General features: G+C 33.7%; 1 protein-coding gene across 1 annotated transcript; it reads left to right on the top strand.

The window, feature by feature from the left end:
- Window positions 1-352: 352 nt before the first annotated feature.
- Window positions 353-21020, top strand: Rgs18 (regulator of G protein signaling 18). The gene is made up of 5 exons (XM_005348471.3): window positions 353-476; window positions 937-1038; window positions 2074-2135; window positions 17905-18071; window positions 19735-21020. Exons 1-5 carry the CDS (start codon window positions 358-360, stop codon window positions 19990-19992), a joined length of 708 nt encoding a protein of 235 aa, XP_005348528.1. The 5' UTR covers window positions 353-357; the 3' UTR covers window positions 19993-21020.
- Window positions 21021-27420: the final 6400 nt, after the last annotated feature.

Raw genomic sequence — 27420 nt, 5'->3', positions numbered from 1 at the left:
GGACGTTTTCCGTCCTATGGGAGATGACAACGCCACTGACATTCGCTGAAGCTTCTTCCTGCAAGCTTGAAAGGGAAGCTGCGCTATGGTAACACCGGTTCTTATCTTAAGGGCCAAAAGTGGTTTTGAGAATGTGTGGTATCATTTCCTTCAACAACTCAGGACAGAACCAATCATGAGTTCCTCATTTCTACATTGCAAAAGCAGAAACACAGCTCTCGGTCTTGCCTGGTCTTATTCCTCTGCAAGCCCCGTGTGAAGGCTTTTATCCACCATGTATAACTATGAAATAGCATTCTTCCTTGGAAGAGATACAGATTGAGTGAACCTGACATCTCTTGTTCATCAGAACAGAATATGGAAATGTCACTAGTTTTCTTTTCTCAATTAAATATGTGTGAATCAAAAGAGAAAACCTTTTTCAAACTAATGCATGGGTCAGGAAAAGAAGAAGCAAGAAACGAGTCCAAAATCAGGTAAAATTAGAGATGTTTAAGTCAGCTTTGTACTTTAAAAAGCATGATTGAATAACTTTGTTAGCTCTGACTTTTTAAATACTTTGTTGAAAATATACTGATTGTAGTGCTGCAAATGAGGGGAGAAACTTTATTTATTTATTTTTTTACATTTTGGGAATAAAAAATGTTTAGTTTAATTTTGCTTCATTTTTAAGAGGTTGATAATTTTAGTCACAGCAAAGCGTTAAAATAATAAATAATGGAACAGACTCTCAAATAATAGTCTGTTGAAGTAAAAAAGATTATACGTGGTACACTCTATGCTAAATCCTCTTTTTACTGTTGAAGTAAACCTGATAAGTCAAAGAAGGTGTATTTCTGAATGGGTGTGAATGTGTATCAATTCCAAATTTATTGGATAGGTTAATAGGATTTCTATGACATCAGAATTACCCTGAATGTGTTATTGCTTTTACAGAGCTAAAGAGAAAAGGAACAGATTAAGTCTTCTCCTGCAGAGGCCTGATTTCCATGGGGAGACTCAGACCAGCAGATCTGCCTTCTTGGCCAAAGAAACAAGGTGGGAACCATCACTTCATTGTGAGCATAGTGTTCTGGTTCTATAATTAATTATTAGAGAAAAGGAAATAAAAATAAATACGCTATTAAAAATCTATTGTAAAGTGAACATAGTTCAACATTTTAGTTCCCCAAACAAAGAATAGTCCTAGGGTTCAACCACTTTCATAACCCAAACCAAATATTTACAAGAACTTTTAAAAGTATTCTCTCATAATTAATAGACCTGTCCATTTTAAATGATATACTTTATAGCCCATAAATTGATAAATACTAATTTGTTTTAATACTGTAAAATTGTCACCAGGAAAGGTTATTTATCTCTTTCCTCAGACGTTTTCAAGAAACTACCTTATGTATGATAGCAAAGAATACCGAATACAGGAAATTTTATAGTTTGGTTAAGCATTTCTTTAACTAAAATGAAAAGTTTGTCTTATATGTTAGCTTACTTTTATTCAAAATTTGAATATGTCTAGTTAAAGAGAAAAAATATTTCACGTTTTGCTTTATTAGCATCTCCAATCATGTCAAAAACAGCTTTTATCTTATCCCCTTGAAATACATTTTCAAAAAAAAGACACAAACAAATGAACAAAACTGAGCACCTTGTGGTTACAGATAGAAGGAAATTGCATATTTTTTAAAGAAAGGACTTTGAAAAACACTGTTTATGCTTTCTTATTTGCTAAATTTTTTAAAATTTGATTTTAAAATGTGCTCTCTCTCTGTCTCACTTTCTCTCTCAAACTGATTTCTCTTATTTTTTTGTACTTTTACTTTAATACATGACTACTTTTACTTAAAAACTACAATTGTGACACTTTGAGTAAACATGCAATATTTCATTGTTCAATGGGGAAGTTCAAAAAAAACGGACTCATGTTGAAGATCTTACTGTCAGTTTGACTTGGCTTATCAAAGCAGGAGAGCGCTTCGAAGGTATCAGTGGAAAGCTAGGCTTCAGAGTCCCTGCAGAGAGACTCAGAAGTAAACATGCTGCTCACTCCATCAACAAACTTTCTGTTTTCTGCAGAGTCTCCCCTCAAGAAGCAGAGAAATGGGCTGAATCATTTGACAAACTGCTTTCTCATAGAGGTTAGTGATATTTTTTATCTAGCCCTCATTTCTTAATAAAATATTAAAAATAGATGCCTGCAGTTATGAAAGGCAAAACAGTATCAGGTGTTTATATAGCAGTAAGGAATTTGCAGTAATCTGTGTTCTAGTCAAAGGAAATAACTTAAAAAAAGAGTAGACATCTAAAGGAAAAAATATTTTTAATTTTCTTATTCAGAAGTACTTACTATTGGTGAAATCTTAATTATTTCTTTATTCTCTAGTTAATAACTATAACATTTAAATTTTAAATTTTTATTTTAAATCTCCTATATTTGAAAGAGAATTAGTTTTATTACAAGTATACTAAATACAGTAACCACATTATTTTGTTCTTAATAATCAAACACTTGAAGTGGTTTCTTTGATAGACATTTAGAGAACTCTCATGAAGACAGCTTGTTAAGAAAACTGTTATAAAACCCTTTATGTAGTTCTAAAACAGATCCATTTTTAAAAATTATTTCTTTTATTTTTTGATATTATAATTACAGTATTTCCCCTTCCCTTGCCTCTTTACATAAACTCCCATGTAGTCTTCATTGCTCTTTTTCAATTTCATGACCTAACTTTTTTCACTAATTTTTGTTATATGCATATATGTAGATGTATTTTTAAAGCAGAATCTTATAGAGAGGTTAAGAATCAGGTGTTTGTTAATGCTGAGCATTGTGTGCTATTTAGGAGAAGAGGCCAAAGTTTAACAGGCTTGATTCTTCAACCTTAAATTTGGATCAGGGTCAGGCAGTTGGGATTATAACTCCCAGTACGAGGCTTGCAAACTTTTCTGAACTCAGTTCATCAATTTTCTCAAGTTTGAAATTCAAAAACTGGCACTTATTACTTAGTAGAAAAATACATTTATTTTCTTTATTTAAAAGTTTTTACTTACTTAATTAGACACACCGGCATCCTCGGTCACAGCTTCTCTTTGTGCTCTCCACTTACAGCATAGTAGTTTGTTCTTTGAAACACCTCACTTTTATGCTCCTTCCCCAGACTATTCCAAGAACAGGACAGGAAAGCACTTTACCCTTGAGTGTGACAGACCCTGCAGGCTTTCCATCCTCAGGTGTGTGCTCTAAAAATGATTCTCATGACCAGGGAAACTTGGAGAGGAACACTAGGAACTATGCTCCTTTCAGCACTAGGAAGAAGCAATTGCCTTTGTGTTTCCTCAGTTACTAACATATGCATAATGCTAAATATTTTCATTGCTTATTGGGCACATTTAATATGATTTCTTCTGTGCCAAACACTGGGTCACATCCTATAATCCCAGTACTACGGAGTTGGGAACAGGAGGAGCAGATTTATGACTAGCCTCATTTGCATAATAGGTTCGAAGTCAGTCTGGGCTCTGATACTCTGATTCAAACAATTAAAATAATTTCTCCTAATACTTTGATAACTACAATAAGTTATTGTTCATCATCACTCCACTATATGTACAGAACATGCAAGTCAATTCTCTTCCAACATACGTAAATTTACACTCAATTCCTAAGCTGTCTGTATCTTCTACTTCCTTTTACCCCCTTTAGTCTTTTTACACTCTATATTCTACTTTCAATTTCTATTAGTGTGTGCTGACCATAACTCTATCTTCTACTTCTATGAGATGAACTTCTTTATATTCCACATGGAGCCTCTGTCTTTATAACCGAATTATTCAGTATGACGTATTTTCATTTACTCCTATTGCCACATATTAGAAAACTACATACTGTTTGTGGAGATGTCCAATATTCTGAATATGAAGGCATACCACACATTCCTATGAATTCACCTGTTGATGCATACCTAAGTAAACTGTATACATTAAACATTGCCTGTAAGGTCAGCTTAACTATTTTGTTATAAATATTTTACTTCAGATCGATACAAGTTCCTTCTTAATTGCAACTTAAAAAGAATTTACTTTTTAAAATTTTCTTTCAGTTAACATTTTGTACATTCTTCTTATCAGTCTCAATTAATAAATATAATGTTTAAAAGAGGATTCTTCTTTAAAACTGAGTGATGGTTTGTTAGAAATAAAGATATATGGTTTCATTTGTAGGGCCTCACAGGAACATGAACTCTAAAAAATATCAAGTGTCTACATATTAAAACTAAATTCATTCTTAAAAAGTTATAAAGGAGCCCTCCTGAGATGTGAGAAGTTTCTGTAACAGAAATGTCTGTATAATCTTAGTTACGCTCTTTAATCATGTCGGGTTTCAGTTCCCACAGCTGTAAACCAAGAATTTTTTATTTCCCAAGCAACAGATTCAAATGACAAATAAGAAGCTAACAAATAGTGGCATCTACACAAATACAAATGACTTCTGCAATGATGAATTGTAATAATTATCACATTAAAATAATCTTTTTCTCTTTCCAGTAAGTTATAAACTAGACAACAAAGAGAAAAGGAGTTGGAATTTCAATTGGAACTGGAGTTTGATCTGGATTTATCACTCCAATTAACTTATCATGCCCTTGACATCCAAAGTGAAGAAATATTAGGACATGGATAAGTCCTACCTCACATTCTGTAATTTCAATTTACTAGTACTGAAAAGCAAAGGGGTTAAATTGAATTTGACACTATTTTTCCCAAGAGGTGGAAATATTAACAAACTGTAAACTATTCACAAGTTAAGAGAAAGCAATGTGAATTTAAACAGTCATCCCTCACCTACTTGCATATTAAAATCACATCTTATGGCCAAAGTACTAAATAGTTGAATAAATTCACAAATTATGTTACCAGTATTACTTTATTGGTTCAATTATTTTTCATTGCAATGATAATTGTAACACTAAATTATGAAATTTAAATAATTGCCTAAAACACTCTGGACTACAATATTAAACTCAGTCTATTTCTAGTAATTTGGCACTGTGGGTGTAAAATAAAATTAGATGAATAGTTGAAAAGTGATCCTATTTTAAAAATACATGCACACATATACAGACATTTCTAAAAGGACCCTAATTCATTAAATTATATATAAATTCCCTGGGATTATATGGGATGGTTACTCAAGTTCAGTATGCCATTATCTGTATAAAGGTAATGAAACATTAAATTTAGTCAAACAAGGAATTTAAGTTACATATCAAATGAGGTGCACTATAAATCTGGTTGCATTGTTTCATAAAATGAGCTCTTGTAAAAAACAGCAAAGACTCACTGGAAGTAGTAGCTTTATCAATAGAACTGCAGAATAAGTAGTGTTGACTCTAGCTCCAGAGGAGCCATGGAAATTCACTAGCCATACAAAATGAAAGAGATATTCCAAGAGTTGGGTGGTCTAGGTTTGAGACTTCCATTGTTTGACTAATTCAGGGAATCAGAAAAGTGTTTTATTGCAGTATGTACCTTAAAATCAGGAGAGTTTTTTTTAAAAAAAAAAATGACAAACAGTACCCAGTAGAGTAAAATAGAAGAGTCTCTGGGTTTCCCTATATTCCAAAAAAAGAAAGATAAAAGATGTTTGGATAATTACCAGTTTAAGATTTATTTATATTTATTTATTTTATTATTTATGCATATGATAGTTTTGCTGTGCACAAATATACACCACATGTATAAGAACAGGGCTTCCATTCCCTGAGACTGGATTTAAAGATGATTGTGAGCCCCCATGCAGGTACTCAGAACTGAACTAAACCTGGGTTTTCTGCAAGAGCTGCCAGTTTTCTAAAATGCTCAGCTAACTATACAGCCCAACTTCGATGATTTTCTTACTCATAGTTTAATTTTTAAATTAATTTGAAATACATAGAAAGTTAAATCCAATGAAATGTGTATATGCCAAAAACTTTTTTAATAAATTAAATGGATTCATTAATGTTATTAAGCGTATAAGGTATTAGTGGTAGAAAAAATTAAATGAAGATAATATGAAAACAATGTGTGAGCGTCAAAATCTTCCATAAAAACAAATCTTTCTAAAATGAATATTTAATTCCATGAGTTCAGTGATACATGGTAATTTTAATACAACAGAATCCAACTTTTGTTTCTTATGTATTTCTATGACAATTTTCAGTTACTTTTATTTTAAATCTTTATTTATCGAAAATTTGCATGTAGTTGAAAATGAATCCTAAAAAAAACTGTAATTAAAATTTATGCATTTATTAATTTACAAATTCTGTTTAATAAAACAAAATGTACTCATGAATCAAAAAATAATATCATAGTGTAGTCTGTCATTCATAATCATTAATTTCAAATTACATTGACCACCTTTATAGAAGTGAGACTTATCACCATGAAAATAAATATTGTATGTGATATAATACAAGTGAAATGCTGTGTATATTATACAGACACACACATATACGTATACACACACACACACACACATTCAAAGAGAGAAAGAAAGTATTTTGTCATAATACAAAATCAATTTGAGGCCAAACTTTGGGGAACTTTTATGCTGCAAACCTCCTCTGAAGGCCAATGGAATACCTACAAGGACTTTTCAAATAAACTCCTGTATACTGAGTAAAAACCAAGTTGGAAAAAAATTCAATGATCTTGCTAAGATATTGATTGTGTGCATCTACTTTAGAGTGAGGAGGTTTAAAGAAGGATGAGTCAACAATATCTTGGTTTTCTCTCCATTAAGTGGAAGATAATGTTCCTGTTTTACATGGGAAGTGCAAGAAAAGACGTACAGAGAGTAACAGGTTACTATTAGCGACTCCTTAGTTGACATAAAACCTTATCAGCAGTTTTTCAGTGTTTCCGAGGCTCAGACCTGGAATATTAAGTGACTCTGGCGCATAGATAGACAAGTTGCAAACTGTCACAGAGGGATTTGGAAGAGAATAGCACCTTCTGCAAGAGGAGTCTCTATCAATTAGGAAATATTTCACTGCTCATTTTGATTGTCCTCTCCTAGTCATTGCAAATATTCAAAATATTTTCATTAAGATTAGTTCATTAGAGGCTTTTATACCTTTAATTATGGCTCTAAAATATTTTTGCTGAAGATCACTTGTAATATATAAGGGTAAGAATAGAACAACAGTCATTATTCCTTGGATTTAAAGATGTAAATTGATTAAACTGTCTAAAATATTAGTTGCAAATTTGAGTATGAGCCACAAGGAAACCTATGCTTAACTTTTGGAAAAAGAAATGAGTATTTCTCCTTATATTTTCCATTTTGTGGCTTTTGAAGTTATTCTTTAAATTCTATTTATATACCAGTTTTCTATACAATAAGGGGTTTTAATGTCCCAAAAAGTTAAGTTTCTGACCCAAAATAATCCATGTCAACAGCTTTATAATATAGATAAAGGTTAGAAATTTTAAAAGTCTATATTAAATTTGGGACACATGCTTAAATCATTATTACAAAGGGAACCATGTACACTATGGCATCTCAGACCTACGAAATCAAATCTTAAAGGAGAAATAATTCAAAATGATACTTAAGATTTTATACTGTACCTAAGCTTCCAGATTTAGAGTTTCTTGATTTGTTTCCTTTGGTTTCTTGGCATCTGAACAACACTGCAACAGATGCAAGATGTTCAATTTAGAAACCTCAAATTATAAGTATTTCATATTTGTATGACACATGGGGCAAGCATCTTCCAGTGTGAATTCTGGTCCCAGGTTCCATCAAGTTCTTGTGGCAGTTACACTCACAGCTTCTGCCTGCTTGGAGTTTTGCTGCCTCTGAGGAAGTTTTTTCTTTGTGGTCTAACCTATCACTGCCATCCAGAGTAAGAGGAACAGGATGTTCAAACTTTCTGACTTTGTTTGCTTAAAATTTTTAAACAAAATTTCTTTAAATTTAAAACAAATGTGTGTTTTCTTTACTTTATTGTCACTGATGTACGATTATATCACCAAAAGTCATTCACTTAAGTGACCATGTAATGAGATCTCATAGCACACCCAGCAAGAACTTTCCTTGATATTATTCTTGCTTAATTTTTAATATTTATATCAACCCAAGACTAGTCAACAGGACCAAAAGCTTTTGTGTATTGTAACAGAGAACAACAGATTAAGCAAACTGCCTTCCTTGTCATCCAGTGAAGTACTATAAGTGAAATAACACTTTTTCTAGACCACTTATGCTAAAAGAAATGCAAGCTGATTCTCCTACTATTCCAAATAGAACTAATGACTCTTCAATTATTCTTTCTTTATCCTTGGTACACATGTCTGTCCTATCAGCTAATTTCCATATTAATCAACTAGTAGCCTTTCATTGTCTTCATGGCCACTTATTATATAAAATTAACTTGAATTCAATCTCCCATGTGATCTTCTTTCTGAGCAAATTAGGTATCTGACATGCACTTCATCTATAAACATGTTGGGTTTAATCATGTATGATTTTTATGAAAAGTAAATAATATCATAATAACCAAAGGAATATAATAGTGATACAAGTCCTCTGCAAATACTCAGAACTTTTGCTATAATTAATATTTGCTATAATATTAATATTACTGCATTTGAGTTCCTAACACAGACTTCATACTAGGTGATTCTCAATTAAAATGGACTAAAGATTATTTTCCATTTAATAAAAGCTTTAGATATATGATCAGTGACAATTTGTTTTAGGTATTTTTACAAATACGCTGCTGTAAACAAAAACTATTAATATGAAAAGTAATGGCTATGTTCTGAAGTGAAAACAATTACTCATTCGCTGATATCATCAGTGCTTCAAGTGTTCAGTCTGTTTCCACATGACAACCGAATAAAAATATAATTTGAAAAACAATGTGTTAACCATTTACTGAGGTCAGTGCAACTACTCAAAAACCAAATGAACCAAACATTGAGTTTTCATTTCTAAACTAGATATGACTGGAATAAAAAAATTTTATTGGTACAATATGATGGGCACTCAATTTGTAACTTGCTTTCCTTCCATTTGTATTCAAATAATAAGAAAAGAATAAGTGAGGAAGACAAGAAACAAAAATCCTTCTATTACACAAGAGAATAGACAGGAGAATGTGACATAAACAGAATAATCCCCAGTGATATATTTTTAATAACTACCAAGGATACATTTCCATATGATTATTCTGTAGTTTTTATAATTAAATTATCTGGAAATGTTCTCAAAATCATTTTTAGTCTTGACTCCAATTATTTTCTAACATATATTTGAAAAGCTCCTATAGAAATTGATTTTATCAAAACTTTTTAGTTAAGTATATCACCATATTGAACTTCAGTAAGAAATAAGAATTAATTCAGAAAATACCAGGATCCTAGATGCTCTGACAGTACATATTAGAGACAAATGAGAATGATAAATTACTTTAAGAATCAAGTTTAAGAAAAATGGAAATATATTTGGAAGAAACATCACAATATTTTCAAAATTTGAAAAAAGGAAGTAAGTATGGGGTAAAAATAAATAAGCCCAGCTTCTTTCCATAGAGCCAAATATTCGTAACTAGGCCCAGAGGATGCCTTTTCCTTCATTGGTTGGTTGACTGATTGGTTGGTTGGTTATATTTTAACCCTGATTAGAGCTGAGGTAAAGGCCTTGACCTCATTTCTAACCATCTGATTCTCAGCTTCTTTCCTAGTGATTCTTCTTTCACTGGAGAAACATGCTTCACTTTCAAAATCAGCTTTAACTTCACAGTTATAGTGTCCTTTCCTTTCAGTTCTTATTTTCTTTCTAGTTCATTATAGCAGAATATGGAGACTAAGCAAGGACAACGAAGTAGAACAGGAGACTAGACTGTGAATCTACGGTTTTAGGCATACAGACAGAAAAGGAGGAAGTTTTCCTCTGTTAGCAACCAGTAGCCAAACAATGCTTGTGTCACTTATTTCTAAAGTTATCATCTTGCTTTCCTCTGTCATATGAAATACTAAAAGAGTGTTGCAGTTGGGTATTTACTAATTAGAGGAAGAACCCCGTGGACAGTGGTAGTGACACAAACTTTTACATAGAAGTCCAAAGACTGTGATTCAGCCAAGGGAAGTATTCAAGCAAGAACACACTGAGGAAAATCATGCCAGGAGGCCCAACTGGCTAATCAACTGTGTAAAAGTGGGACCTGTGATTGCTAGTTCTGTTAGTTCATTCTGATAGCTGTTAAGAATTTAAAGTATTAAGGCCAGAGATCAATTAGTTTTGCTATGGAAACTTGTATATTTTCCCATATTTGGACATCATATACTGTTCATAAAAATCTTGTCCATTTATTTTTCCCTTGAACATTCCGAGAAAAAGCACATCGCTCAGTATGAAAAATAAGCCTGTAAATAATACACTGACTGAGCTAACAAAGCGAAAGGAGCAACTAAATATCACTCACTTGACCCTCATGACTGCTTCTCTGCAGTCTATTCGCTGACTCATTCAGCAAATGCTGAGCATTCAGTCAGCAAATGGATGTTGTTTTTGAGCTGAAAAGTCTCACAGCATGTAAGGACTGCATGTGCCTTCTACAACTTGCTAGGAGTTTCAAGTTGTCTCCTCAAGGTATTTTCGTCTGGCCTTTCATTTCCTCCATACTCTCCTCACTAACATGTAATTACCAACATTTGTTCTTCCGGGTCCTTGTGTTACAGAAAAGCAGAACCTTGCTTGACCAGAGAAATCCCACTGCAAGAAGTACAGAGGCAATGTAACATTTTTGTCTTGAGTGGGGGCAGCCTTTCATTGTTCTGATGCTTAGTGATATTTCGGTTTTCCCAGCCATTTTCTGACTACTGACTCCTTATAATTCTAACATATTAAAAAGAATAATTACAACATAAAATCTAATCACATAATGCATCATGACAATACAGATGAATTCTGTGTGTTGGAGAAATAAATGTGTATACACAGAATGTAGTCTGGGGATTTATTTCCTATAGTTGCTATACCAACTTTCCAAACCAGTGGCAACTTAATCCCAAATCCAATCTAAGAGTTGTGTAGTCGAGAAGTCTAGTGTAGGTGCCATGACAATAAGATCAAAGTGTCATCAGGCACTCGTTCTTGGTGGAGGATCTAAGGGAAAAATCTCTTTATCACTCATCTGGGTCACTAAGATATTTGTTCTTTTCCCCAAAACAAAGGAAAATCTCACCTTTGAGAATTCAGGACATTTCTTAGATTTTACCTTCCATCCTCCAGGTTTAAAGGCAAAAAATAGAGATACAATCTATTCTTTCTCCTGTCTCTTCCACCTTTAAGGACTCTTGACAAGCTTGATCTACCTGGTTACTCTTCCCACCTCACATCACACCCTGAAGTCACACATTCAGGGTTCCTTTGTTTATGTCAGGTTACATATCTCTGGATAATAGAATTTTTATGTAACTCGAGATCAAGCCCATAAACTTGTTTGTATATGGCAAGCAGAGCTCTATCACTAAGCTAACCAGTCCTTAAATATAAACCTTTTGAAAACTATTATAGTCATCCTATAGTTCAGATTAATCTTCCTTACACACTTGGAATGTGTTTGGTAGGTTGCTCTGTAACTGTCAGTTATTTTGATTTAGTGAACAATTTATATGTGTAAGTTTAGTCTATTATCATTGTCTACTTATTCATAATTAAAAATATATATATGTGTATATTTTTATATTTGTGATGACTGAGCATTTAATAATATATTATTATGAGATGGAAATATTCTTGATTTTGAAGTCATTTTAATTGACAATAATGGTATTTCATTCAACTTTCCTCGGCTTAACATCTTCCTTGTATATATCTCTTATCTTCATTTTCTTGATTTGTATACAGTGGTTCTGTTTAGTCCATCTAAATATAATATTGATAGAGATAAAATTTATCTCATGTGTTACTATTTATCTTCACTCTGCAATGTGTTAGTAGAACAAAGCCCCGCTATTATACACAGTTAGATAAGAGAAACCCTGTCTGAACACCCCCCCAATAAATCTTTTAGTTCAGAGAAGTTTCATTGTTTCTGAAGTTTTTTCTCTCCTTCAAGTTCAAAAAACATATAAAAAGTACAGCAAGAAAGAGAAGTTTCAGGGAAAAAAATGTTGACACATAGGAAGAAGCTAAGAAAGAAGGAGCAGGCAGCACTGAAGAGAAAATAGAACACAACGTTCTGAATTCTTAAGTTGAGGCTTGTTGGAGAACAGAGAAATTTAAAACATGAGAGACAGAATCGGAGAATGGATAAGACACTGGAGATGGAGATAAGATGTTTTAAAACCTTATTAAAGTGAATTATGTCTTACAAATAATTTTTCATTTGAGGCGATTACAATTACATCATTTCTCTTTCCCTTTCCATACTTCCTCAAAACCCTCCCATGTGCCCCTAATTATCTAATATCAAAGGTCAGTCCTGAAAATATAAGTACAAGTGTCAGCGTGAAGATTTAGCTTGATACATTTGTATTTTGAGGACTATATGCATAGTTTGTGTGTGTGTGTGTGCGTGTGCGTGATGTTGAAGTGTGTAAGGGTTCACATGGGTTTGTGACTGAAGACTTAGAGACACTTTGAGAATGAACTTAACCTTTATGGCTGCAAGGATCCCACCCCTGTTGGACTGAAACCTTTTTCCATAGCCCAGGGCAATTCTATGTTTTCCAATATTTACACTTTAGCCAGTATATCCCATATGCTCATAACAACCTAAATACTATACCAAGTGCAAATATTTGATTCAGGAGGTACCATAGCTTTCCGGGTTGCGCTCTAATCAAGTTTTGCATAGGCTTTGTATCCATGGGAAATTCTCAGACAAGGTTCACATAGGACAACAAAGGTATTTGTAACATAAAGGATGGATAAGAACTGGGTGCTAACTCCAGAACTAGGCCAAGTTTGGCAGTACTGTTATTGGTGCTTTTTGTCAACTCTTTGGTGCCAGGCCAGCAGGAAACTCTGCCACAACTATTGCTGTGAAGAGACATCATGACCATTGCAACTCTTATAAGAAAAACACTTAATTGGGACTGGCTTACAGTTCAGAGGTTTAGTTCATTATCATAATGTTAGGAAGCAAATGGTGTGTAGACAAACACAGTGCTGAAGAGGTAGCTGAGAGTTATACATCTGGTTCTGCAGGCAGCAGGAAGTGACAATGCCACAATGGACAGGCATGAGCTTCTGAGACCTCAAAGACCACCCCTTATTGATACACTTACAACAAGAAAGCCACATCTCTACTTGGTGCCATTCCCTATGAATGATGGGGGTCATTTTATTCAAACCATGACTGTTTCGGTTTCTATTGATGTGAAGAGACACCATGACCATGGCAACTCCTATAAAAAAATATTTAAATGGAACTGGCTTACAGTTTCAGAGGTTTAGTCCATTATTGTTATGGTAGGAAACATGGTGGCATGCAGGCAGACATGGCACCTTTAGAAGGATAGTTCTATAGCTGTATAGGCCGGCAACAGAAAGAGAATGCCACACTAAGCAGGCCTTGAACATCTGAAACCTCAAAGCCTGTCTCTAGTGACACTCTTCCCTAACAAAGCCACACCTACTCCAACAAGACCACATCTCCTAGTAGTGCCACTTGCTATGTGCCTATACGATACATTTTTATTCAAACCACCACAGTATGTGTGAGTTTGAGCATGTGTGTAAAAAAGAAGAGAAAAAGAGTCTTTGAATTTGAAAAGAAATATTTTAAAGGAAGAGTTGTTTCAGTATTATACATCTGTCTAAATGTTCGAATATGGCTAACAAATTCTCCCTATGTAACAACTTACTTGTGGCAACAGGAAAAAATAGATTTTTTTTTGTATTGACTTTATTGAGCTATACATTTTTCTCTGCTCCCCTCTCTTCTTCTCCCCTCCCTTTCAAATCTCTGCCATGGTCCCTATTCTCTCAATTTACTCAGGAGATCTTGTCTTTTTCTACTTCCCATGTAGACTAGATTCATGGATGTCTCTCTTAGAGTCCTTATTGTTGTCTATGTTCTCTGGAATTGTGATTTTTAGGCTGGTTTTCTCTGCTTTATGTTTAAAAACTAGTAATGCATGAGTGAATCTGATAATTGTCTTTCTGGTCTGGGTTACCTCATTCAATATGATGTTTTCTAGCTCAATCCATTTGCCTGTAAATTTCAAGATGTCATTATTTTTTCTGCTATGTAGTACTCCATTGTGTAAATGTACCACATTTTCCTTATTCATTCTTTGGTTGAGGGGCATTTGGGTTGTTTCCAGGCTCTGGCTATGACAAACAATGCTGCTTTGAACATAGTTATACCATTTTATAACTAGAAAGTGAGACAAAATCCAAAGAAAGTTTGTAAAAATACTTTCATTCCAACTCAAAAATCATTTCCTCTAAGGAAATTTATCTAAAGTCCACATGAAGTATATTTCCCTTCTCTCAATGCTTTTTCTACAATACAACTCCAACACAAGCAAGCAGTTTCAAATTTTTTGACTGATTACAAATGAAAACCTATGTTTAAAAGACAAATTACCAACATATAGTACATGTAACTTTTCACATAATTAAAAACCTTCTGTGAAGTCTAACTTATGATCCTCCTGTCTCCATGTCATTCAGCAAATCCTACTGCCTAAAAGGAAAAGAAAAGATAAAATGAGGTGATAACTGAGGACAGAAGGAAGACAGAAAGATAAAAAGAATCATACAGGATAATGTAGACTGAATTGTCTTACTAATTACAATTCTGTAATAGATTTTTTTACTTTTGCCCTAAAATGCATAAAAATACTGATTACATATTTTTTCTTTTTACCAAATATAGATTTTTTTCTCAACTAATATATCCTGATTATGCTTTCTCTCCATCTACTCTTCAAAAATAACCCTATATCCATGCCCTTTCTTTCTTTCATTAGAAACAGACTTCTAAAGGATAATAATAAAATAAAATATAATAAGAAAAAACTAAAACAAACACATAGGAATTAGATAAAAATAGAAAACAGGCAAAAATATCCCAAGAAAAAAAGCACAAGAAACGGATTAGATGCAAAATCTTACTTGTTTTACCACACAGGAATCCTATAAAACCGCAAAACCAGAAGCCATTATATAAACAGAAAGGACCTGAAATTTAAAAAAAAAAATTAAAAGAGAATTTAAAAAGGGAGAAAAAAATAAAACCAAAAGATAATATTTAAAAGGAAAAAGAAGAGGCCCTGACACATTATGAAACAAGAAACTTCCAATGACGTCATAGAAGTTGTTTTCTGTTGTCTGTCTTTTGCTGGGTATGAAACTCACCCTTAAGAGTGTTTTGGTTCCACTGTAAGGCATCCTTGGAGCAACTAAATATCCTTCTGCAAGTGGTTATCAATTGGAGATGGCTTCTGTGCTAGGGATAGAGGCATGTCTCCAATTCGTCTTTTAGCTCTGGACCCTCTCCAGTGTAGACCTATATAGTCCCATGCATGCTGCCTTGGTCTCTGTGAGTTCATATTGCATCAATCCTGTTGATTTAGAGGGCCTTGTTTCCTTGGTGTCTTCCAGTCCCTCTGGCTCTTGTACCTTTCCACATCCTTTTCCACCAAATTCCCTTATCCCTGAGTGGAGGAATTGAGGGAGACATCCCATTTAGGACTGAGTGTTATAAGATCCCTCACTCTTGGCATGTCTGCTGTGGGTCTCTCTATTTGTTCTCATCTGCTGCGGGATGATGCTTCTCTGACGATGGCTGAGCAAGGCGCTGATGTAGGGGTATGGCAAAATGTCATTATGAGTTGTTTTATTGCTACATTCCTCATTTATAGACAGTAGTATTTTTTTTTTTACTCTAGATATCTGGGCTCTCTAGTCTCAGGTTCTTGGTCACTCGAGCAGTGTTGAGTATTGTTTCCATATCGTAGTCAAATTTTAAGTCAAATCAATTATTGATTGATTTCTCTTACAAGCTTTGTGTCATCATTGTACTAGCATATCTTGCAGGCAGAACATCGTTGTAGATCAAAGAGTTTTGTGGCTGGCTTTGTGTTTGCATTTCTCCTTTGGTAGTATTCTGTTTTATCATTAGCAAAGCAGCTACACCTGAATCTCCTGCTATTTCAGCTACTAACTGTGGCTCTGCAATCACAGCCCCGCTGCTCAGGTGCAAGTCCTGAAAGAACTGTCTCTGCAGCAAAATATAGTTTTTAATTAGGTCTCTAATTGTTTTATTTTACCAATAAAGACTTACAAGTCAGATACAGGGGTGAAAACTTTCTAGCTCTGAGAGGGTGAAAAGCAGCCAGCTGACTTTCCTTTTTAGCCGACAACACACACTCAAAAGTCCCTCCCTACTACTTCCTGTGCATTTTTCTGTCCATTTTTCAGACTCCTTCTCTCTATGAATACTTCTTGTCAGCTAGTCATTGGCTCCACCTCTTGACCCAAGGTTTTGTTTAATTAATACAAACTTAGGGTTCACATTGTGATCATATATCCTGTAACAGTATCATGTGGCGCATACCTCCTGGTACCAAGAACACTAGCTAATAGAGGTAAAGGTACTATGTAGACGCTGACTCATCTTTTCCCTCTTTAGTATGTTGTGTAGTTGTTTTCTTCAACAATAATGTCTTTCCATTAGATCCTCCCATTTCAGCCAATAATCTCAATTTAAAAAAAATTCTCATAACCAGAAAAAGAAAAGTTTGCCAAAGCAGTTGAAAAAAACAAAAGCTTAAAGTCAGAATGTCTTACAGTAGAATTTGTAGGTTGATACATTTTATCTATAAAAGCTTTACATGGTTAAACATAAATTATCGATAATATCCACAAATATTACCATCCTCATCATTACCACCGCCACCACCACCATGATGGAGTAGTTATCATATACCAGTCACTTTTTTAGCATTTTGCAAAGGTCAGTACATCTAATTCACTAGTTAGCTCTGTCAGGTAGATAGCATTTTCTTAATTTTAAATATTCAGAAACTTGATTGTGTAAAAGAAAAAAATCCATTCAAAGACACATAGGAGGTAGGCAATCATAATATTGAGTCTAGGAAATTTTTTAGAACTTATTGACTGTCTCAAGCACTGATGGCATATAAGACAAAAGGACAAAAACAGTGTGTATTTAAATGTTTAAATGGTAAATGTCAAGTTGATACTTTACATATGTCTCTTATTCTTTTAATTTTAAAATATGTACTTCATAAAATAGTATTTGATTTTATATTCCTCAAAATTTTCACAAATACATATTACTAAATTATGCTTTATTTTCATTCTCTTTCCATCATGAATTATTTCCTTCAAAGCATGTGAGAAGTCTCATGGAATATGTTAGGCCTGAGAATTTAAGCCTGTTCATACTCAGGACAGGCAGGCAGTATGAATTTGGTGCAGAGGCTTGGAAAAAGAAGATAGACGGTGTAGAAATTGGAAATGTAGAGACAATGGAAACAGAACTTGAGGGTCTCCAGCACAAAAAACATGGTCTGATAGTGGGCAGAATGAAATCCAAGAGAAAAACTTCAGGAGTCTATGGAACAATCCTTCTGTGTCATGAATAGAAGAGATATAAATTGAGCTGTAGGATGATCCCTTTTACTCCTAGATTTAAGGATTTAGATCTATGTGTAGTTTAGCCTTATTTCATAGAAACAGTACCCTTCTTCATTTGTTCAAAAAATTATTTTATATGAAGCACCCACACATATTGGTTAAAGGTGCAGGTGTAGAATTAGAAGGATACTAACTTTTACTGTTAGTACTTGCCTATGATTTAATATCAAGTAGGGCATCTTTCCAGCATGAATGTGTTATAGTAACAAAATATTATTTCATTTTGGCAGATGGACTGGATTCTTTTACTAGATTTCTTAAAACTGAATTCAGTGAGGAAAACATTGAATTTTGGGTAGCCTGTGAAGATTTCAAGAAATGCAAGGAACCTCAACAAATCAGCCTAAAAGCCAAAGCAATATATGAGAAATTCATTCAGAACGATGCTCCAAAAGAGGTACAGTGATAAATGAAAACACATGTAACTACTTGACACTTTCATGGGTTCTGTTTTCACCCCACTCATTCTACCAGAGATCTCAAGATTTTGTTAAAGTTAAACTGGTTAATTGCAGGTTTCTACTTATTGACATAATATTATAGTGGATTAAAACTATAACATCAGGCAGGGCGGTGGTGGCGCATGCCTTTAATCCCAGCACTTGAGAGGCAGAGGCAGGCTGATCTCTGTGAGTTCGAGACCAGCCTGGTCTACAGAGCTAGTTCCAGGACAGGCTCCAAAGCCACAGAGAAACCCTGTCTCAAAAAAACAAAAAATAAAAAAATAAAAAAACTATAAAATCGATCTTCAGAGCTAGACAAAGAGTGAATAAAGTTGCACCATTTTGATTCTTTCTATAATCTTTATTAACTACATTAGCAGAAACAACTTATTAGAAACCTAAGATTTCTGAATGTGATAAAGACAAGACACACAAATATAAGTATGTTGAACACTGTTTAAAAATCATATGATACTTTACAAGATTATTCTTAGCGGCATTAAAGGTGGTTAAAGGTGCTTATCTACAAGCCTTAAGACCTGAATTCAATGCCCAGCCCCCACATTGTGTAAAAAGACAACCAGCTCCCCTAATGTGTTCTCTGATAGTCACACTATTCTATAGCATGCATGTCCTCAAAATAATAAATATAATTTAAAAATAATTTTATCTACCCTATGTAAAATTCCGCCTGTTCAAAGAAGTTATTTTGTCATCTTAGGACAGCCCAAAAGAAAATGTTTAATGGACAAATGATGTAACTCTACTTTGGCAGTGTTTTGAGTGAAGAACAATTGTCCTTTCTTTTGATTACAACTAAATGAGTACAGTCCATAAGTTGACTATGAGTTTAGCAGATATTGGCTGTCATTAAATATTAGATAATTTGATGTTTCTAACTGTATTTAATAAGCAATATTTCTACTTCCAGAGTGGAACCAATGCTCTCGATATTCAACTACAAATTATTACTATCATTCTACCTTTTCTTGTTAGACAAATACCTAAGATCATTCAAATTAAAGAAAAAAGAAAAGAAAATATTTTGCTCCCATTTCAGAGGACATGTGGTTTTGTTGATTTGGGCTCTTTGACAAATTTATAGGTAATTGCAGAAATGCGTGGCAGAGAAACTTGCTCACTTTATAGTGCCTAAAACTAGAGAGGGGGAGCAGGCAATAGGAAGAAATAGAAATGAACTGAGGCAGATACCAGAATTCCAGTACCTTCTCAATGCAGGATTTCAAGAACCTAACTTCTTTGAGCTAGATCCTACCTCGTAAGGATTCCATCACTGTCTAATAGTGCTACAGAGTGCCAACAAAACCTTGATTATTATACTTGTATTAACAAATCTCTGAAAAATCTTTAATACTGAAGCTATAACATACTCTGTAAAGCAATACTCTTTATATGAATATATTGCTCTAAGAAAGGGTGTTTCTTAAGGAGAGCCAGATAAGAATCCTCAAGTGTACTCTTGTACTCCTAGACCCTAGGAGAAAGAACCCCATATCCAATCACACCGTAGCCCTTCCAACACTATATGACTATGAGATGTTCTCAAAGACGTTATATTAGATAGTCTGTAATTATACCTTGTTCCTATTTATGCAGGTTAACCTTGACTTTCACACCAAAGAAGTAATTACTAAGAGCATCACACAGCCAACTCTCCAAAGTTTTGATGCAGCACAAAGCAGAGTCTACCAGCTCATGGAACAAGACAGTTACAAACGCTTTCTGAAGTCTGAAATCTACTTACATTTGATAGAAGGAAGACCTCAGAGACGATCAAATCTTAGGAGACGGTCACGATCATTTACCTACAATGAGTTCCAAGACGTAAAGTCAGATGTTGCCATTTGGTTATAAGTAGAAGTAATATTCCTTATTTTGGTGGTAAATGTGTGTAACTGCTTCTAAAACACAGCTTGTGTGCAGTAAAAAATTATTATACTTTTCAAATAACCAGGCAATAGTATTTTTTAAATGTAGTAACTTTTATATTAAAATGATTCACAGTCTTTCTTCCACCATATTTTATAAAAACATATCTTGATATTCTATTCATAATAAAAAAGCCTTTATTTCTTCATTAACCATCAGTAAAAAGATACCAGAAGAGTTTTGTAACTTGTTGAAGTAAAATGTAAACATGTCAACTATGTCAGGTTTAGTTTGGATCATTTTTTCTAGGTATAGAAAATGTACTTAGATAACTATATATCCATATGATATTGTGTTTAATGATGGGTTGCAGCATATAGAAATGATCTATTTCTTATCGTGGGGAAGGGTGGACATATGTTGTTGTGTACTAATTCTGACTCCAGAATAGCTGTCTATCACTTCAACATTGATACCAGCAACAAAAAAATGCATAAAAACACATTTCTCTCTACAGATTAAACAGATTAATCATAACCCAGGTAGATATGGGAGACTGGACTCACACTCACTCTAGCTGATGAATATTCCCCATTAGATGGAGGTACACTCTTGTTCACCGGAGTGTGCTCACATTAATATATCTCTCCATATCCACTAAGAGGACAACATTCTTTCCCAGCAAATGAATGTGCCACTGAAATAACACCAGTCAGTGCTTGGATGATGATGACCACAATCTTCCACGGAAGTTTTTATGTCTCACATTTGGAATTTGAAAATTGGGGTAGAAATTTAAAATGAGAAGCAATGATAAAAGAAATCTACAAACTTGACAACATCAGCATCTGACAATTATGTTTTTTACCTATTAAGTTCTTAAAATCCTTGCCTAATAATATATGATGCATATATATATAATAAACATATATCTATATCAAAGAAATATTTAATTGCAATGTGTTACAAGACCTGTACATGTATTAAATATGGTGTACTTTCAGATTACTAAATGCTATCATTTTAGTTGAAGTGTAAATAAATTCTACCATCTAATAATAAAAAACTGTAAAAACACTTTGTCTATTGATGTCATTTATTTCTTCCAATATCTCCATATTCTTATTTTTGAATGACACTGAGATAGAAAAATCTTATTTATCTATTTTGTCACTTATATTAAAGTTAATAATTTATACTTTTAAAATATGGAAACAATCTACTATATATTTTAAAAAGCCTCTGGAAAGGTGATTTTTATTTTTTCTTCGGTGGATTTATATTTCTTATAAGAAGCATGTCTCTTCCATAGAATATAATTGTGTTATATCCTAAACTAAGATGGCACATGCTTTCTATTTTGATTATAAAATTTATGATTTGATTTTACTAGCATTATTTTGGAAATACACCCAAGATACTAATTTATGTATTTGTTTATTTATTTGTTCAGATTTTACCAAACAAATTTTAAAATAGTCACAACAGCCAAATCATTCCTGAGCCTGAGAACCTGGTACTCTGTCCTTGAGATTGAGAGCCTCAATAGTAGTAATCTCGGAACAGGTGTTATCTCTAGCGTGCAATCAATGGACAGGTAATTATCCAACCCACAAGGCAGAATACTGCAGTCGTCCTAATCTTGCGCCTCAAATCTGTGAGGTTCCTGGAAAACTGCTGGTTCCCTTTCCAGGATGAAAGCTGGAAACTCTAGTTTTACTATCAGTGAAGGAATTAGCTGAAGAAGCAAAAATGGGGGCAAAACAACTCCTTGGCAATAGGAGAGGGCACAAGAGAAAAGAGAGAGAGAACTTCCTTCTAAAATACTTTATTTACCTCCCTCTCCCACACACACACATCTTAACAGAAAGAGTTGCATTCATTAAGGGTGGCCTTCCTACATCATTTAAGATATTTCTTTCGATGAGACTCCCTACTGGGGTTATTCTAATCTGAGACAGTTTGACATGAAAACCAGTTATAATAACTTGTAATTTTTTTTCAAAATGATGCAATGTCTGTGTTAGATATTTAGTTCACTATGATAAGATACCTGACAGATACAAATATAGAAGTTATGTCTTTTTTAATGTTTTTAAAATGATCCTTTTGCATTTTACATACCTATTCTAGTTCCTACATTTCCCCTCCTCCCTCTCCTCCCACCTTCTCCACACCCCACCACCCATCCACTCTACAGAGATGGTAAGGCTTCCATGGGGAGCCAACAAACTCTGACACATCACTTTGAAGAAGGAACAAAGCCCTCCCCGCTATATTTAGCCTCAGCAAAGTATCCCTCCAAAAAGAATGGACTCAAAAAATTCAATTCAAGCACTAGGGATAAATCCTGGTCCTGCTGCCAGTGGCCCCACAGACTGCCCCAGCCACATAATTGTCACCCACCATCAAAGGGCCTGGTTTTGCCCTATGCAGGTTCCCCAGCTGTCAGTCAGGAGTCAGTGAGCTCTCACTAGCTCAGGTCAGCTTCAGCTGCTTTTGTGGGTATCACAATCAAGGTCTTAACCCTTTGCTCATATTATATTATCATATATATTATATGTGTGTATTTATAACATATATATTATCAATATATTATATATATTCTCATTTCTCCTTCTCTTCAACTGGACTCCGAGAACTTGGCCTGGTGCTATCTGTGGATCCCTGAATCTGCTTCTATAAGTTGCTGGATGAAGGTTGGAAGTAAGGAAGGAAGGAAGGAAGGAAGGAAGGAAGGAAGGAAGGAAGGAAGGAAGGAAGGAGGGAGGGAGGGAGGGAGGGAGGGAGAGAGAGAGAGAGAGAGAGACAATGAAAGAAAGAAAGAAGAAAAAAAAATTTAGGATTATATTTGAAGTGTAGGAAACACCAGCTTGGATTTTCTGATCAGTGAAATGAATGTCAGAATGCTTTTTATGCCTTTTTATGTTTCACATACAGATCATTTCTGAAACTACTTGCAGTTATTGATAATAAAGTACATGTTCTACTTGCCTCTTGATTTAAGGAGAAGAATGCCTTTAAATGTAAGTACATACACAGATTTGGTTTAATTCTAGAATTTTCAGTTCCTGAAGTTCATAAACAAAAGTTGATACTGAGGCTGTTAGTTGTATATATAATAGGTCAATTATTGTCTAGCCACATGGATTCAAGAGAACTTTACATAGAAGGCAGCCCAGTGTTTCTGTAAAGAATGAAGATTTTCAATGAGGCACATGCAAATTTTGACTCTGACTGTGGCACTTTTTCAGAGTAAAATAAGCAAATTAATATAGAAAAATTTATTATTTTGATTTTCAAATTAGAACAAAACATTTTCAGTGTTCCAACTGTGATTAAGATTTGAAATGTTTGTAAAGTATCAAGTAAGGAATAATAGACTTTGATATCTAAAACAAATTATAGGCACTACTCTCTGAGGCCTTGATTACACATCAGCAAATATTCAGTGTGCATAATTAGTTATTAATTAATAAAATGTATACATGCTGCTTATATCAAAGCCATTTATGATTTTACATTACATAGAAAAGTAAATAATGATGTTTTGTTTAAATGAGAAGATATAAAAAATTGAATCAATATTTTCTAAAGGTGAAAATAAAACAATTATTTAAATTTTCTTATGTTTTTACTTAAGAACTAAAGAATAAAATATACTGAAGATATGTCTCATGAAAATGATCACACTTACCTGTGGAACTTACTAAAATTAAATGTTCTAATTTTATTTCTCCCTTTTATTATTTTATATAGTCTTATATTCACTTTCCCAATTTCTTAACTATTACTAATCAAATACTTATTCAAACTGTGCATTATTGTATAACCTGAAGTAATTTCAACAATGGAAAGAAAAGGTAAAAGATTGAAACATATCTTCTTTAATATATTGAATGATTGTACAGATATTTAATGATCATTTTTATTTGATTGATACTTTTGGCTAAAACCAGTATCAGTGACATATGGCATTAGCTAAATATCATATTTTGGAACACATTGTTTTCATTTATTTTTATTTAGTCACAGAGTACAACAAAGATCCATTATATTTGTCATTCTTCATCACTGTTTCAGTCAATATGAAATTGCTAAATTACAAAGAGGAATAAGACAGGGACATCTGTCATAGGATAGCATGCCTAATGACCTTCATATACGAACAGACATATATGACGATTATTTCAATATCATATGCTGAAAATGTTCAAGTATCTTGCCTTAATTTGGTATGAAATTACAGAAAGTCATCTCCCTAAAATATAGTAAAGTACCAACTTCGTGCTTTTCTGCTTCAGAATATGTCCTAGTACCTTCTTTAAGTGCTGTGCTAAGTACTGACTCATTATGTGTCCACAGAACTGTGCTTTTTAATGCATCTAAAAATAGACAGTTCGCACCCCAGGGCTTGCACGTCTGAGTCAGCAGGAAAGTAAATACATGGTTAGCCAGTACTGCATCAAAGACTAATTCAAAAAAAAAAAAAGAAAACTTTAAGCAAAGTTATTGATTTGAGATTTTTTTGTTGAGGTTTTGGATCACTCACATGATGTGATTCATTATAAAATCGCTTTAATTAGAAATGCCTAGAATTCAGGCTATATTCAAAGAAACTTACTTAACATATTGGCTTTAGCAGTAACATTCAGATACAGTGATAAGCAATTATTGTTCAAATAAGAAAATACATGATTGCAAAATTATGAAATAAACTCATTAGAAAAATCATGATGTGCTTCTTAAAATTTTATGCACAGTTATTTGCAAACTTTTACATTGTGATGTGCACAGTAAAAAAGCATTATTAAAAATTTATGAATAAATAAATAAATGTAAACATGACCATGTAGAAAACAATGATTTCAAATTTAGTCCCAAGAATATCTTTTTTATGATAAGTTCAGAATTTGTTTTGTCATACTCCATTTTTTTATAAATTTCATATTTTCTTCTGGTTGACATTTTGACAAGAATTTACTAGTGAGAAAAGTTTCAAGTTGTTTCATACTCACATAGACAGCTTAGATATTTTAAAGTTACTAATCAAAATTATTCTTTTATCTACAGTATGTTGTTATTTTTTCTGATGTTGCACTACAACAAAATTCATTTGGCAAATATTTAGATTTATATATTATTGCAAAATTTCTACTTTGCTAAAGAATTTATTAAAAAATTGAGATTGAGATGGGACACATGTGTTAGCTAATGGTAATTAATGAACATGAAAAACAATTGCTGAGCTTTAAAAATCATGTGGAATGATTTATTATCTTAATCTCCCACATTGCTAATATTAATGATTATGTGTATCCCAACAAATGTCAATATCTTACAGAGGAACTAGGTGATTTAATCTACATGATTTTATTTTTTATGCATAATACTGAAGTTCTTAGAAAGTTTGAAATAACTGGAGATATTAAAAAATCATTCTGTGTTAAGATCTCCTGCTGCTCTTCCAAAGGACTGAGTTCAATTTCCAGCATATACACTGGGTTTCACAACCCTTTGTATCTCCAATTCCAGGGGCCCTGATGTCTTCTGGTCTCCATGGGCACTAGGCATGCATGGGATGCTCAGATATGCATACAGGCAAAACACCTATACACACTGAATAAATTAATTAATTAAAATCACTTTAAAACAGAAATTTAAGAAAACCTTACATTTGAAGTTGTACCTTCTTACATCGTGGAATCAGAAAACACACCTCAGAAGACATAACTTAGTAATGCTGCAGCATACACAATATTTCAAAAATAATTTAGGTGATTGGTATAACATAAATCATCCTTAACACAGTAATAACAATTATATGGAGATAAATTTATTAATCTCAATGTCAACTGCATTAACAATTAAAAGAATATACAGGTAAATAATCTTAGTAATAAAAATTAAGAATTTAATTACACTAATCCTAATTTCTAATGTCACATCATACTAAGTGGCAAAGAATCAAAGAAGAAACAAGATCAACTCTCCAGTTAGTTACATGGTAGTAAGCAAGTGTGAGGAAGGTATATGTTTAGAACAACACCCGTTCTCTCCAATCCAGACACAAAACATCTGAGCATAAATACAATTCCTTCTAGTCTTTAAGAAATAAACTTTAAAGTTTCAGCATTTAAATAGTGGGTTGTGTGTGAGTACTAAATATAAGAGAATTCTACTGATTAAAAATCATAATATCTTAAAGTAAAATATTTCATCAGCTTTTAAAATATAAACACAGAATGTCACTAAGAATTAGAAAGGTTAAATTATGTGTAAAGTATGAGTCTTAAACATTACCAGTGACCTTGTATTTGAGGCAAACCACATGCAGAATATGCAAGAAATGTTTAATTACTTAGCACTGAAGAGAAGTATGGAGAATAGTCAAGAAATCTGAAAGCAAACACAGAAACAATTTCCAAACAGCAGTTCTCTCTCTCCTTCTCTCTCTCCCTCTCTCTTTCTCTCTCCTTCCCTCTCCCTCTCTTTCTCTCTCCTTCTCTTTCTCTCTCCCCAAATAAGCTTATCAGATCAATTTTAATGAAATGATGGTTTTTATCATTTGAAATCTGCTATTCAAAGCATGGCTTTCTCTGAGAAGATAAATTATTTTCATTTCTCTAAACCTGCAAAACGGTAGATTTTTATTATGAATTATTATTTTATTTTAATTATTAATTAATTTTTAGACTTATTTTACATAGCACTCCAGTTTCCCCTTCATCCTCTTTTCCCTTTCTTTTCCCCTAGACTCCCATCTACCCACCTCCATTCACTCATCTATTGCCTTGCTCAGAAAGGAGCAGGCCTCCCGTGGGCACCAACAGAGCATGGTATATCAGTTTGAGGCAGGCCAAACTCCTTGTCTTGCATCAAGGCAGGGTGAGGCAAACCAGCCTTGGGAATATGATTCTAAAAGCCAGCACAATAGATACCGATCCCACTGCTAGGAACTCCACAAACAAACCAAGCTACACAACTGTCACACACACATGCAGAGGGCCCAGATTGGTCGCCTGAAGGTTCCCTAGCTATCAAATCAAAGTCCTTGAGCTTCCAGTAGCTCAGGTCAGCTATCTCTGTGGGTTTCCCTACCAAATGGTAGATTTCATAAGTTTTGCTTGTCCCTTAACCACAGTGCAAAGAAACTAGGCATGATTCGTTCCTTGGGGATATAACAGCTTACAAGTCAGAATGAGGACTTAGTCTCTAGGGTACTGCAGCACAGAAGGATAGAGAGAAGTTCCCTGAGAACTTGGCTCAGATATCATCCAGGATTCACTGTTGATCCCTCAGTGCTGGATCCCTGTTGGCTAGGTACTCTCAAGATTGCCTTTAAATAATACAATATAACTGAGGGAGGGTGGAAGAGACTTTGAAGGAATGAGATAGTCAAGACAGAGGAAG

The sequence above is a fragment of the Microtus ochrogaster genome, chromosome 6 (assembly GCF_000317375.1).
Source record: "Microtus ochrogaster isolate Prairie Vole_2 chromosome 6, MicOch1.0, whole genome shotgun sequence".
In the NCBI taxonomy this organism is placed as follows: Eukaryota; Metazoa; Chordata; class Mammalia; order Rodentia; family Cricetidae; genus Microtus; species Microtus ochrogaster.
Note: the sequence above shows the minus strand (reverse complement) of the source record. Positions and strands in the feature narration are given on the sequence as shown.